This window comes from Microtus oregoni, unplaced genomic scaffold, assembly GCF_018167655.1.
Source record: "Microtus oregoni isolate MIOR12 unplaced genomic scaffold, Mior012 000018F_ref0000195, whole genome shotgun sequence".
Lineage (NCBI taxonomy): Eukaryota > Metazoa > Chordata > Mammalia > Rodentia > Cricetidae > Microtus > Microtus oregoni.
Genome location: NW_024543077.1, coordinates 367,206 through 380,836, shown reverse-complemented (window position 1 = coordinate 380,836; position 13,631 = coordinate 367,206). Strand labels below are relative to the sequence as shown.

The following is a 13,631-nucleotide window of genomic DNA, read 5'->3' as shown; positions in this document are numbered from 1 at the left end:
TAATCAGGTGCGGTGATTAACTCTCCGTGCCCCTAATCCTTTCAGGCCTGTCTCCGTCAGAATCCCATCAGTCAGAATCCCACATATACAAGTCCTGGACGTCATTCAGCTCAGCTGGTATAAGAAGCAGCTATCAGAACACCGCCCCCTCCCAGATGAGCTGGGTTCTGCGGTTGAAGGCTATGAGGTGGGCGACCTACAAATGCTGGTCATTTAGCCATCAGCATATATGTTAATATTTCAAAGGCTCAGAGCAGTCCAGCACAAGAGGATCTCCTGCTTCCTCACGATCACAAAACGTGCCCAACGCGCCCCTTCTCCTAATTTGAGAGCTTAGGAAATGAGAGCTGCTGATTTCACTAAACTGTAGATGAGGAGCGTGAGGACAAGAGAGGGGACGAGAGAGGGGACGCAGCCCAACCATTCTCCAGGCCAGCGACAGAAGACTTCCTGTTCCCCCAACCAGACCTCATTTTCTCTGAGCGCTGTTTCAAAAGGTGCTGTACTTCCACAGGTTAGGGAGTGACGGACGGGGCTGCCAGCTCAACCTGGGCCTTCGTGGGAGATGAACGGTACAAGCTATCCACGGTGGGAGGGAAGAGCCACAGGGGCTGAGGCCGCGGGACCCTCCCTGGAGTTGGGGCAGGGCCCAGGCCCTGTCTCTCCTCCCCCACTCCTAGGAAGGATGCCACTGGCCCAGATGGCAGAAGAGACATCTGGAATCCTGCTGCTGCTGGCTCTTTAAGAGGGATGAAATCCTCTACCTGGTTCTGGCTCTCATGGTCAGCTGCCTGATCTCTAATCTGGGCTTTGATCTTCGGCAGCTCAGCTGGAGCTGTCTTGTTATGGACTAAATGGGCTAAGTCCTCATCCTGACCCAGATGCTGGCTAGGAATCCAGGTTTTTGCATTTAGAGCTGGCAGCCAGTAGGGGGCTCTGGCATCTGGCTGGCTCTTCTCATTCCTTCATTAGTTTGTTTTATTACAACATCCCATGTTGCATTGTGCCTGTTATAGGAGTTGAGAGTAAGAGCCCAGACCCCTGACCAAGCGTCTCAGAAACAAAAGCCTCCCCGGATGAAGCTGTTCTGGGCTCTGACAGTGACCAAGGTGGACTCTGAGTTCCTCAGGGCCCCACCAACAAGATCTGAGGGGAGAGGATGACTCTGAAGCTGAGCTCCCATCCCTCGGACATAAAAACATGTGCAAACTACTTGCTCTTTTCCTAAAACTGTAGCACCCCGGGGCCTCGGAGGATGAAACACAGCCTGGAGTCAGCTCCTCATGACAGGCAGGCGTGGAGCAAGGCCCCCTTTCCACCTCAAAGCTTATTTTTACTTTCTCAACTCTTAACTGACGAACGGCGATCGCATACATCGACAGGTTATCATGCGATGTTTCCATAGACGTACGCGCATGCAGTGGAAGGATTCAATCCGGCTGACTGCGAGTCTACCACCTTATACTCTGAGGGAGGAGGGGACCTTGGTAACCTACACCTTTAGTGAGTTTGAAATACTCATAGTAGGTTGAAGACCCTTCGTCTTAAAAGCAGAAACTCTGAAATCTGAAATTCTGAACATCGTGTTGGAATAGGAAATTTCTAGATTTCAGATCTGGGGGGGGGGTAGAAATCTTCAGCAGGAATGTCTATGCAAATAGACCCACTTTAAGCAAACTATGATTTCCTGACTCCAAGCTTTTGGGTGACTGGGCAATTCCACACATTCATCATATAAACTTATTCCTCCTACTGGAAACTTTGGAGCCTTTGACCTCTATCTCCTTTACACCCCAAAGGTCAAGTTGCTCCTACATGACAGTCTTAGTCTGTAGACCCTTCTTCTGAGCAACAAAGGACAGCGGGACTGGACAGTGGCCCTGGAGATGGCCTAGGACTGGTGGGGGAGGGGCAGCTGGCTGCTGGAGAGTACGGGAGCAGAGCTGAGCACTGCACAGTTCACAGGGAACCAGCTCTCCAGGGGATGGGTTACTGACACCGGCAGCCCTCTGCTCCCTTACCTTGTGAGTAATAACCCAGCACTTTAGCCTTGCCCTAGTCCGGACTCAAAGTCTCTGACACATCACTGATGGGTGGGCCTTTCATGCGACATTATAGAAGGCTCTGACTCTTGCCCACTGAAGGCAAAGCCATTTTTCATCAGCTTCCCCAGAGCCCCAGGGAGAGAGCAAGAAATCAATATTATAATGCAAACCACAGTCTGGCCATCCCCGTAACCAACAGGCCAGGTGAGGAGGCACTCACCAGTCTCCGTGTTCTCGTGCTCCGTGTCTGTGAGCGTGAGGTTGGAGTTGGCCCGGCTGGACAGGCAGGAGCTGCGTCCTGACCGTGTGCTCCGACCCCACAGGCGCACTGGGTGCTCAGGGGACAGTACAGTGTCGGCTTCCAGGTCTGCCTCGGAGCTGGCCCCCATGGAATAGCCACAGTGAGGGAGGCCGATGTCTGTCCGGTAGAGGGTCCCATGAGGGGGTGTCATCTCCCCGAGCCCCAGCTCACGCAGGGTGAAGTTGGTGCCTGAAGGGAGACAAGGTAATTACGGTGAAGGGGCTGGGAGAGTTTTCCACACAAGAAGCCCCTTACGGCTGGGTTTCCTGCTGTACTCCAAACTCACTGTACAGCCCCAGCCCCCTCCTCGGCGTGCAGGGCTCCTGCCCCTCCTTCCCCTGCCAAGTGCTGTGCATCAATGCTGATTCAAGCTGCTGCCTTCCTCCGTGGAAACTCCGTGTTACCTACCTACATGTGTGCAGAGTTTGCTGTCTCTCCCAGTTCCCTCTGGGAGATGCCCTGCCTCGGTGATGTTAGATGGTGCCGTTGTCTGCCACTTTTGCTGAAGGTGGCTTCTATGCAAGCAGATGCTATATGTCTTGTTTATTTCTAAATTTATGTGTCTCCAGACAAACCCAGTAGAGTGAAGGCACTCAGTTTAATACGTCTGTTAAATTGCATCGAAGGTTTCTGTCTCCCTTCTCAAATAGAACTTGCCAGTAAAGTCCAGACGCGGGCAGAAACTTCTTGAGTGAGCCCTGCACACATCTCTGGAGCCAAGAGTTCTTTCCCGGACAGGCCAGAGGAATTTGGAATGGGAAAGAGTTCAGAGGCTGGCACAGCCACGATTTGAGGGCAAAGTCGTAAAACCCTTCCATGCTAGTGGGTAAAAAATACGTCAGTATCTGGAGCCGCTAGTTCCCCCCCTTACTCTGCCCTGGCTGTTCCAGCCACTTCTCTTCCACCCCTATCTATTACCCCCTCAGATCCAGATGCCAGACAATTAATTTCATGTCAGCAGGCCCTGGACCTCAGGGACCTCTGGGTTCTGCTCAGCGGCCAGTCAAATGTTGGGATCGGCTGGGGTATTGGCCTGACCAAAGGTTACATACTTGGAACCTCACTCCTGTGTGCCATACTCCACTCCTCTCTCATACATTTTTCTCCTTCTAAGAACAAGTGATGACGTGCACATTGGAGCCCAGTCCCCAGGTCCTTCCCAGGTCTCTGCAGATTCCGAGTCCTGACTGCTGTGCGCCCTCTTGTCCTCTCCTGCTCTCCACCCAGCCATAGCCGCGCTCACTGGGTTAACCCCCTCAAGAGAGGCCACTCTGCTTAGTGAAAACTCATATTTATTTGCCGTAAACAGCCTAAGCCGCATTGATTTCCGTAGGGCTTTCCCTCCGTTCCCTTTTAAGCTGACAGATTTGGCATTCGTACTGATGAGCAGAGGCATCTGGATAGAGAAGGGTTGCAAGGTAAGGGCTAAGTCCGAGAGTTAGGGATCCCAGTGAGCCAACTGGGCCCCTCCGTGAGGTGGGAGAGTCATTTCACCATGTGGTCTCTTTCTTGAAGAGCCCAGACCCTGGGTCGCCATCCTAACCTCTCTCAGAGTCTAACTGCAAACTCTGGTCTGGAGGTCACCTGAGCTTCCTTCAGTCGGGGGATAACCCATGCCCTGGTCCTTCAAGCGATCTTTTAAGATCCCAGATGGCCGTTAGCAAACGGGACAGCACATGCTTGAAGATGCCTAGATGTTCTTCCCCAGGACCAGAGGGACTCCTTTCCTCGGCCTGCTGCGCTGGGCTTGCATCTGAGCCGTGGGCTCACTTAGTTTTGTTGAGCATGGGCTGGGCAGGGCTAGAGGAAAGCTTGGAGGTATTTTGTCTCTTGCCTTCACTGAGGCTCGGAGGTGACAATATAAAGTCAGTAGCATTCATAAAGCATGGGTTCCATGCCAGGCTCTAGTGGCAAGGATATTGTTTACGGTCCTCACTAACCCTCACGAGCACCCTACCATCAGGTGCCATTGTCCCTCTGCACAGGTGAGGATGCTGAGGGCTGAAACCAGTGCAGAGCCAGATTCACATTTGGATCTGTCGGATGCCAGGGCAGAAGTTCTAAATCATGAGCCAGGGAAGAGCTGTGGAGACGACAGTTTTCAAGCCTGAGAGGCAGCCTTGCTAGTGGGACAGCTTTCATGTGGACCCAGGCCTGCGGGAGGGAGTGGGAATGAGGCCATAGATACGTGTGTGTGTGTGTGTGTGTGCATGTGTGTATGCCTGCATGCTCCTCTTTCTTGTTTGATCTTGGAAACACGATTCAATCTGGGGTTGCTGTGAGGATTAAACAGCAGTGCTAAAACATGTCTAAATTGCATAGCACATGTCTAAATCATGCGTGGCTGATGCTGTCTGTGGAGGGGAGGAGCACAGGGCAGAATCCCACAGACTGCTGTCATTGGGAAGGAACAAGGTCACCTACCAGGACTCACAGAGGCCTGGAGCAGAACAACAGGCTCCTTGAAGACTCTACGGTAGGAAGCAATCACAGTTGCAGGATGCAGCAACCGTTCAGATGGGCTAGGCCATGGGTGGGGTGGAGAGGCCGGAGACAAAAAATTCTAGGGAGCCGAGGAGGAAACTGAGGAAGGACTCCTAGCGTTGGGAGTCACTCTCGGGCTTCACTGAGGCTTATGCCTGAATGGGCAGCTCTAGGTTGGATGGTTATCGAGGCCAATCTTCCAGGACATATAACCATGTCCAGGACTGGGCAGTGGCAGAGGGGAAGCAGACAAGGGGTTGACTGAGAGGTATTCTGGGAAAGAGTGGCTAGACTTGGCTGAGGACTGGATGGAAGAAGGGTGTGGGGGGGTATCTAACAGCAGGATGTCTTCCAGTTGCTAAGCGGTTCAGTCTAATCATCCCAGGAGCAGGATCTCTCAAGGTCACGCAGCTCACACTGAGAAGGTGCTAAGATATGCTCCTTGAATGGATAAACCCACACACTAAGCACTGGTGTTTATCTAACACCTACCTCTGTTATCACTGCTTACAACGTACAGGTGTCCACACCCCTGTCCCCCTCACCAGTCACAGCAGCAGGGAGACTGCTCAAGGCCAGCTAACAAGGACCAGGGGTAGCAGCGGAAGAGCTTGATTCCAGGCTGGTACCCGAGCCCAGCCTCCAGCCAGCACTCTGAGCAAGGCAGCTGACCCAGAAAACATGTCTGTCCCAGTATGAACTGCAGGGTAGACTCTCAGCAGATCCAGGGCCCCAAATAGCAGGAACTTGGATTCCTCTAGAGTCACCTCCTCCCTCTCTAGAGTCCAGCTCACCTGCATTTTCATTCACGCATCACCTGTATTCTTTCGGGTTCAGCCCACACTCCGGCATGCACTCACCCGCGCGGCAGAACTCCTCGGCCTCTTGGGGTACCATGTCCTTGACGCGGCTGCCATAGGCTAGGCGGGCATCCTGGTCATAGGCCTTCAGGGTCTCACTGGAGCTGTAGGACTTCTGCGGGGCCTTGCCCTCCTCGCTGTCTGCCGACGAGCTGGTGTAGCGGCGCTCAGCATCGCGGCGCCGGGTCAGCGAACGGTAGGGCTTCCTCTCCTTCACGTCCATGGCCTCCGGCCCACGCTCTTCCACATCCACGAATTGGGCCCTTGCCGCACTCAGGGCCGAGCGGTCTGTAGTGGGGAAAAGCAAAGCAATGCTGAGCCTCAGATTTGGGTTGGGAGAGGCAACGCCAGTGTCTGTCCTGGACCAGAAGTACTCTAGGAGCAAAGCGAGTCAAAGACCAGGCTGCTGAGGTGTGGGCAGGCTCCATTGCTACCCTGCAGCCAGCAGCGTAGGGCACCTCTCACGGACAATCCTTTCTCTTTCTGTTGCTGGGCCTACCTACCTGAGGCTACCCCATGCTTTCCTCTAGGGATGGAGATCAGTGGGGCTACCAACAAAGACGGGAGGGTTGGAGGCAGAAGAATCCTTGCTACTTCTCATCTGAGAGAGGGCCTGACCCTGACTTAGGGGCTCTTGGTGTATCTGAGAGATGATGGACCATAGCCAGGCTGGGACTTATTTCTTCAGCAATCTCACTAAGTCACTGTAGGTCTGCAGACATCATACTGTCTCCAGCAGCCATCTCCACACTGATTTAAACTGTGGCTGCTTTGACTTCCACACCAGGAGTATACCGGGGTTTTCGCCGTTCCATGTCCTCACGACGAGCATTCGTTGCTATCCATGTTTTTTTTCAATGACTGGCCATTCTGGCTACACATTAACACTACGCTGAGATTCTGCTCACCCAGGTCAGAATGGCAGCGGATTTATTGCTCTGTTCTGAAGGCCTGAGAGCTTTTAGCTGAATGGCATCTTCGTTTCTCCTTCCAGAGTCTTTCTTTAGTCTGGGGCACAGACACAAGCTCTCCCCACCCCTGAACGGGCCAGGAGTACAGTACAGGAGGAAATCGATGTTTCATTCAAACGACTGACCAGACACTGTGCCTTCCTTTCTGGAAGCCTACAACCTCCTCCGTTCTGTTCCACTCATCACAACAACATGGATGTGCAAAACATTTCCTTCTTCACTGTTTGGCTAGAAAAAATGGCAGAGCAGGAGGCTCTGTGATAAACAAAACAAAACCGGGGACTCTTGCTGGACAAGACTCTGCCAGCCAGAGTGGCATTTAGTGCCTGCCAATGGTGCCACTGGTGTTTGGCGGGGAGGGGTTGGGAGATGTTTTCTGAAATTTTAAGATGAGCTGGGAATTTGGATTTTGAATTGAAATACGTTATTTAAAGATATAAACTTTTTTATTTTTGATTTCGCAACATGTTGCAGGACAAACAAAGCCTGATTTGGTTGGAGGACTAGCAGGTTGGCTTGTGGTCATAGGCACCTGCATCAGCTCTTCAGACCTTCCTTCCTTCCTTCCTTCCTCCCTCCCTCCCTTCCTTCCTTCCTTCCTTCCTTCCTCTCTCCCTTCCTTCCTCTCTCTCTTCCTTCCTTCCTTCCTCCCTCCCTCCCTCTCTCCCTCCATCCCTTTCTCCCTTCCTTCCTCAAAGAGTCTCTCCAGGGTAGCTCCTAGCTCTACTCCAGTGGGAGACTCTGTCCACCCTCTTAAGAAGCCCTCTGGATGCACTAAGACCAGCCCTATACCCTAAGCTGAACACCAAAACCACTTTGCAGGGAGATGGTCTGGAGTTAGCACTCGATGTCATTGGAGGGATTATGGATCCCGAGTGCTTACTCTAGACTTTTCCTGACATATTTTCCTTCACTTTTCAGAGCATAAACATTTGTGATTTTATTGGTGCTGCATAAAAACCATGAAGCACACATGCGACTGTTTTCATGGATCCTGAACCATTTAGCTTCCCACCTAGGCATGTAATGTGAGTCAGTAGAAGCGAAGTCATTATTACTACAGAGACCAAAGTTGTGCCTAGAAGCAGTCAATACGGAGTGAATTTCTTGGGGTCTTCATTCTCAAAACATGCTTGATAATCGGCCAGTGGTTTAACCCAAGACACACAAGAATTAATTCATATGATGAAGGCCCAAATCTAGGCTCTAAATTCTGTCGTCTTTGAAAAAATATTTACTTATTTTTATTTTGTGTGTATGAATGCTTTCCCTGAATGTATGTATGTATGTGTATCAAGGGTGTGTCTGGTACCTGCAGAAGCCAGGAGATGGCATTGGATCACCACATGGGGATCCAGAAGTGTATTCTGCCATCTCTCCAGCCCTTGAGTTCTGCTGTCTTGATGCTCAGCCTCCCAACACTCACTGCCAAGACCAAGTTCTGAGGGTGTGAAAAGCAAGGCCACAGGGAAGACCAGAGAGCATCCACACCTTCTCTCCTGGGGCCTTCAGAATTCCCTGACTGCAATTCTCAGCTTAGAAACCAACTCGCAATGCATCCCATACATACTTTGGTAAGTGAATATATTTATGGAATATGTTACTGGAAGCAGAAAAATCTATAAAAGTTATAGAAGCATGGAAGCTAATGCTTGCTCATAGTTCCCAGGTTAATCTAATAGTTTTTTTTTTTAAAAAGATTGTATGTGTATGTGTGTGGGGGACATGTGTGCACACTTGCAGAGGTCAGGAGAGAGCACCTCACTTCCCCAGGGTTAGAGTTACAGCTGGTTGTGAGCTACCTGACATGGGTCCTCTGAAAGAGGAACAAACACTTTTAACTACTGAGTTATTTCTCTAGCCCATCGATCTTTAATTTTTAAAGGAAGGCTGATTATAACTCTTTAAATTGATATTAGGATTCAGTAATGGCTTTTGATCCATAGCACTGTTCTGGTTTAATCTGGGTGAGCCTTGTGGCTTCCCTAGCCCCGGAGTGGGGGAAATGCTGCTGATATGAACACACACACACACACACACGCACACACACACGCACACATGCACACATGCACGCACACGATAAAGATTAGCTATCATGAACAGGCAGTACTAACGCACTCATAATCACACCAAATTAGCACCAACAGTAGAAAATATATTTGTGGTCCGAGCCAATATTTCCTGGGTGCTGAATTTACCTGCTGTCATAAGTGATAACGTGTCAGATTGCCGTGCCAATCCTCCTATATGGGTCGTAGGACTACCCACAAATCTGTCTAGGAAGGTGACTCTTTTGCCCAAGGTCACACGTTATGACCCAGGAAACTGAATTTGGCACATGGTTTGTTGGATGGTTTTGCCCTCCTCGGCTGTGCCGGTTGAATTCCCAAAGCCCAGTTCACACCATCGATCTGCTTGTGCCCCCTCCGCATCATGGCCTAGCTGCTAGGACCAATTCTAGCTTCTTAACCGAAATGAACTTCTAGATTCAGATCATCTCGTTCCATCCCTAGACCCATGTCCACTTCCTTGTGCAGGGGGCACAGTCCCCACCACGAGGGGCGTGTCGTTCCTTTCTGGGACACACAGATAAGCGGCTACTGGTATGGAGTCTACCTTCCCTTTAGGGCAGGCCTGACCTTCATGGTGCTTGCAGATGCTCCCTGAGCAAATCAGGGAATAGAGGACTGTTTGGCACTAACTTCGTTCCTGTGACCCCAGCAAACTTTCGGCGGTTTGCTTTAGTAATATCTCACAACAAAACTAGTTGAATGTAAAAACTAAACTAGAGGTGCTACTTACATGTGTCCTTTGAATGTTGTGATCAGCCTGTGCTGCAGGTTTGTTTCCCTGCACTGACCAGCTGGGTGGCTTTAGGGCAAGATACTTAACCTATCTATGCTTCAGTTTCCTTACCAGCAAATCCTCTCTTGGCTGCTCTGGGAATTCAATGTGACAATACATGCCCCCGGCACACAATTAACACTCAATATGTATTAACTCTTAACTTCAGAAACCCCATTTTCAAAGGCATAATTGAGAAGGCCTCAACTAGATGTCAGTTACCATCAAAACAGGAGCACCTCACAGAAATATATGCTACCACGGCTGCTAAACTAGTGGGTGACAACACTCCCCACCAGTGTGGCTCTTCTGACTGAACACAGCAGCTTTAAGATGAAGAACGCAGCTGCATGCCCGTTCCCAAGAACGCCGCTGCTACCAACAGGGACGTCCCCAAGCAGAGCAGAGGCAAGGAGAGCCCGCCTTCCCCTCTTAACATAGCAATTCAGTAAATATTTATGTTTCTGTACAGATAGGGGGTCAGAGAGAGTTCACACGTAAATTGGTGTTTAGCAGAGCGAGAAGAGCTTGGGTGAGAGAGGAATGATAGGAGAACAAACTCCCTGGAAGCCTGCAGCGACCTGCGGCTCCTGACAGAAGGATGGGGAGATGGCGCGGGAGGTGCTCCTGTGCGTGGCTCCGCAATCCATGGATGGGTCAAGGACCAGCTGGAGAGAACACATTGCCTCAACACGCCTTGTATTTTTCTTACCCACTGCTATGCCTTGAATGGGTGTTGCGTCTCTTCCCACCCCTCCCGGCCCCTCCTTCACACCATGGTTGTGTTGATGGTATTTGGGAAATGATTAGGTTTGGAGGAGGTTATGAGGTTGGAGGCCTCCAGAGGAGATTGGGGGCTTCCTAGGAGAGGGAAGTGGGGCCTAAGCATGGGCCTCCCCCACGTTCTGTTCTGCTATTGACGCCCCTCCATCACATAGTCACAAAGCCAGAAGATGCTCACTCGAGGCTCTCTTATATGGCATTTCCTGAACTTCAGATTTCAAGAGGCAACTCTGTCACACCCAGGGCACAGAGTTCCAGAACAATTTGCAATCGGCTGGCATGAGCTACTGTTCTCACAGTCTCCATCTCTGTGACTTGGTTCCATTTTATGGAAGAAGCAGGGGTTTATAGGAGCTAAATAACCAGCTGGAGATGACAGGAAGGTCATCAGGAGGCTGCCATGACTCCTCTTAGGGGCAGGATGAGCTCTGGCCACCTCCTAACTGTGTGACTCTGGAAGGTTCCTCAAGCTAAGATACAAATAGTTCGTCAGATGCTTTGCCAACTGCAATGCTCTATGTCAGTATAAGGGATTAAGAATTTCTGATTAATGCCATTGTTACTGTCTTCATCATCACCCTCATTTTTGGTTTCGTTTCTAAGCAAAATATTCTTAAGAATGCAAACCGTGAGCTAACTTAAGCAGATGGGGACGTTTAAGGGTGCTCTGGGCAAAAGTGAATACATATCCAAGGAGTCAATAGTGGGCCAGGCTGTGGGCCTCTACCTCCATGAGGCAGCTGCCACTGTGGCCCCCGCTGACGCTGGCGGTCCATGTGTGAGGACGCTGATGCTGACCACACCTAGGAGCCATCAAGGCCTTGGCACGGGCTCAGCGGTCAGTCTCTCCTAAGCACGACTCTTTGGGAGTCTTCTCTAGCGCCAGTCCCAGCACCACAAAGGTGCAGTGAGAACGAACCCTTTCTGGGAGAGCAGCAGAGCAGTCGGTCACTGTGCTGCTGTCTCCAGAGATGCTTGGGCCAGAAGCCTTGCAATGGCAGCTTTCTGCCTGGCTAACGTGTCAGAGGAAAGCCCATCGGTGGGAATTGACAAATTAGGAACTGCAGATTCCTGCGTTTCTTGTTAGACTCTGATATGGGTATCTGATTTGGTCTATCAGTGGCCAGAGAAAGGGGCTGGGACAGGAGGGCAGAAGAAATGTATGTATTGAGTACAGAGCATAGCCTTCCCACCCTGACTCACGCTTCTTATCACAGAGGTCAGGATGCTCCAGTTTACACGGTGGATAAAGGACAAGGCTTGGACTTGAACCCAGGACTCTCGGATTCTACACTCAGGGGCAGAGTTCTTGATGAGCATGTGCAAGGCTGTGATGGGTTCAATGACCACCATTGGAAACACGAAGCTAAGAGAAGCCATGTATGCAATCAGTTTATGTTGCGCTCAACGGCACACACCTGCAATTTCAGCATCTGAGAAGGGGAAGCAAGAACAGGAGCCCAAAGTCAGCCAGCCTCGGCTACACAGAGAATTGAAGCACAGCCTGGGCTACATGAGACTCTGCCTGAAACAAACGAAACCCCTGTTCACTTAATGCCTCCTCACGTCCTGGTTACTGTGTGCGTATTATTCCCAGTTCCCATGGCAACAGTGCAAGCTAGGTGTCATTCTCTTATTTTCAATTTTCTCTTGTTCTTGTTTTAGCGATGAGATAACAAAAGCTCAAGGAGGGTAAAAGTGAATTACTCTACATCACATGGGTCTCTCATGTCTGGGTCTATATCTGAAACAGAATAAACGCTGAAAAGCCAAGAAAAGCATCGCACACCTAGCAGCACAGGCTGAGTCACCAGGCACATCATTGCTAAATCCTCTTTCTTATTTCAATACTGCAGGGGCACACGCTGGCACCGCAGGAGTCTCCCTCCACCTCCCTTATGGTATCCCCCCTCCTCTCCAAGCGCTGAAGTCTTGTCTAACTGTTCAAGCTTCATTTGAAGCATCAGAGGTCGAGCCCAGGGTGAGTGCGTGCTTAGCTTGTGATCCCCAGGAGCCTTCAGACAGGAGGGAAGACAAGGGAGAGGGTCCCAGGGCCACCAGGCCAGGCTGAGAGAGGCCAGCGGCAGAAGAAGGTCAGGGTCTTTTGCCAGGGACCATAGTGGTATCTAAGGCAAGGATACGTCTAAAGCTTCACCATGGAGAAGTTGAGCACAATTGAGGGTTTTGAGATCAGGAGAGAAAAGTGGCACAGATTAGTGGCTTCCAGACTGCTCTGATAAACTGAAAATGTGCCTCATGTTACAGCCTGAGGCCCATATATATTGTCAATGTCTCACGTGCTTGTGTGTGCCCTTGCATGCATGTGGAGGGCATGCATGTGTATGGTCTGTCTTCTTCTGTTGCTCTCCGCTCCATATTTTGAGGCAGGGTCTCTCGCTGGACCAAGAGCTCACCGGTTCAGCTAGGCTGGCTAGACAGTGAGGCTGCTGGATCCTCTAGTGCCTGCCCATCCAGCACAAGGGGGATCTGAACCCAGGTATTTGTGCATGCACAGCAAGCATTTTACCACCGAGCCGCCAGCCTAGCCCATACATTACCAACTAAACCCCGAACTTTGTGAAACCACGCTAAATCTTAGAGCAAGGGTGGAATTTGGTATTTTCAAGCCCATTCTACTTGCATAGGATAATAATGAGTTGCCAGCTGGCATGAGAACACACAGTTGTAGGTCACCACATGGATGAATGACCTTGAGCAGAAAGGAGCCAGGTTATTCCTGGAGTTCAGACTATGGGGAGAGAAGATGTGGGAGACGAAACCTGCGGTGTGGAAAGAGCCTCCTGCTCGAAGACATACATTTTCATAATACCAGCGGACAGGAAAAGCGGAGTGCATGTGGCAGAGAATGCCGGCCAAAGACTCAGCAAAGTCCTCAGGGGAGGGTACCTTCAACTGCATTCAGAGACACTGATGCCTGCCCTAGCAGGGTAGGGTTCAAACTGTCCAGGAGAACGAGCTGGGTGCGGGGTTTGTGCAGAAGGCTTGTCTCAGAAACAAAGCACCCATGTCTGGGGAGAAGCTCACATCTGGACCTTTCAGATGGCCCCCAGTTGTATTTACATAAAGGCGGAGCATCGAACATCTGGGTGGGAGACATCCATAGACAGCAAGGCCTCAGCTGCCAATACATCTTTCCCCCTACACAGCCCACAGGGGAGAGGGCTGTTATCACCTGCTTACTCAAACCCAGTCAGGAAATTGACTGAATTCCTGCCGGGCTGAGTTTTATCAGTTTTGCTAAACATAAGCAAAGGGTGGTATTTTTAGTTCTCTGTGTGTCAGAAAGGCCCCTAAACATTTTGGAGCTAACATGTGTTCTGCA

At 50.7% G+C, this 13,631-nt stretch overlaps 1 protein-coding gene across 7 annotated transcripts in view; it reads right to left on the bottom strand.

The window, feature by feature from the left end:
* Positions 1-13,631, bottom strand: part of LOC121458754 (teneurin-4-like) — a 671,077-nt gene that overhangs the window by 337,152 nt on the left and 320,294 nt on the right. For all 7 annotated transcript variants that reach the window (XM_041668100.1, XM_041668102.1, XM_041668105.1 and 4 more), the window contains 2 exons: positions 5,691-5,978; positions 2,266-2,535 (listed from right to left, as the gene is read on the bottom strand). In XM_041668100.1, the coding sequence (XP_041524034.1) occupies positions 2,266-2,535; positions 5,691-5,978 (558 nt within the window). The remainder of the gene's footprint in view (positions 1-2,265; positions 2,536-5,690; positions 5,979-13,631) is intronic.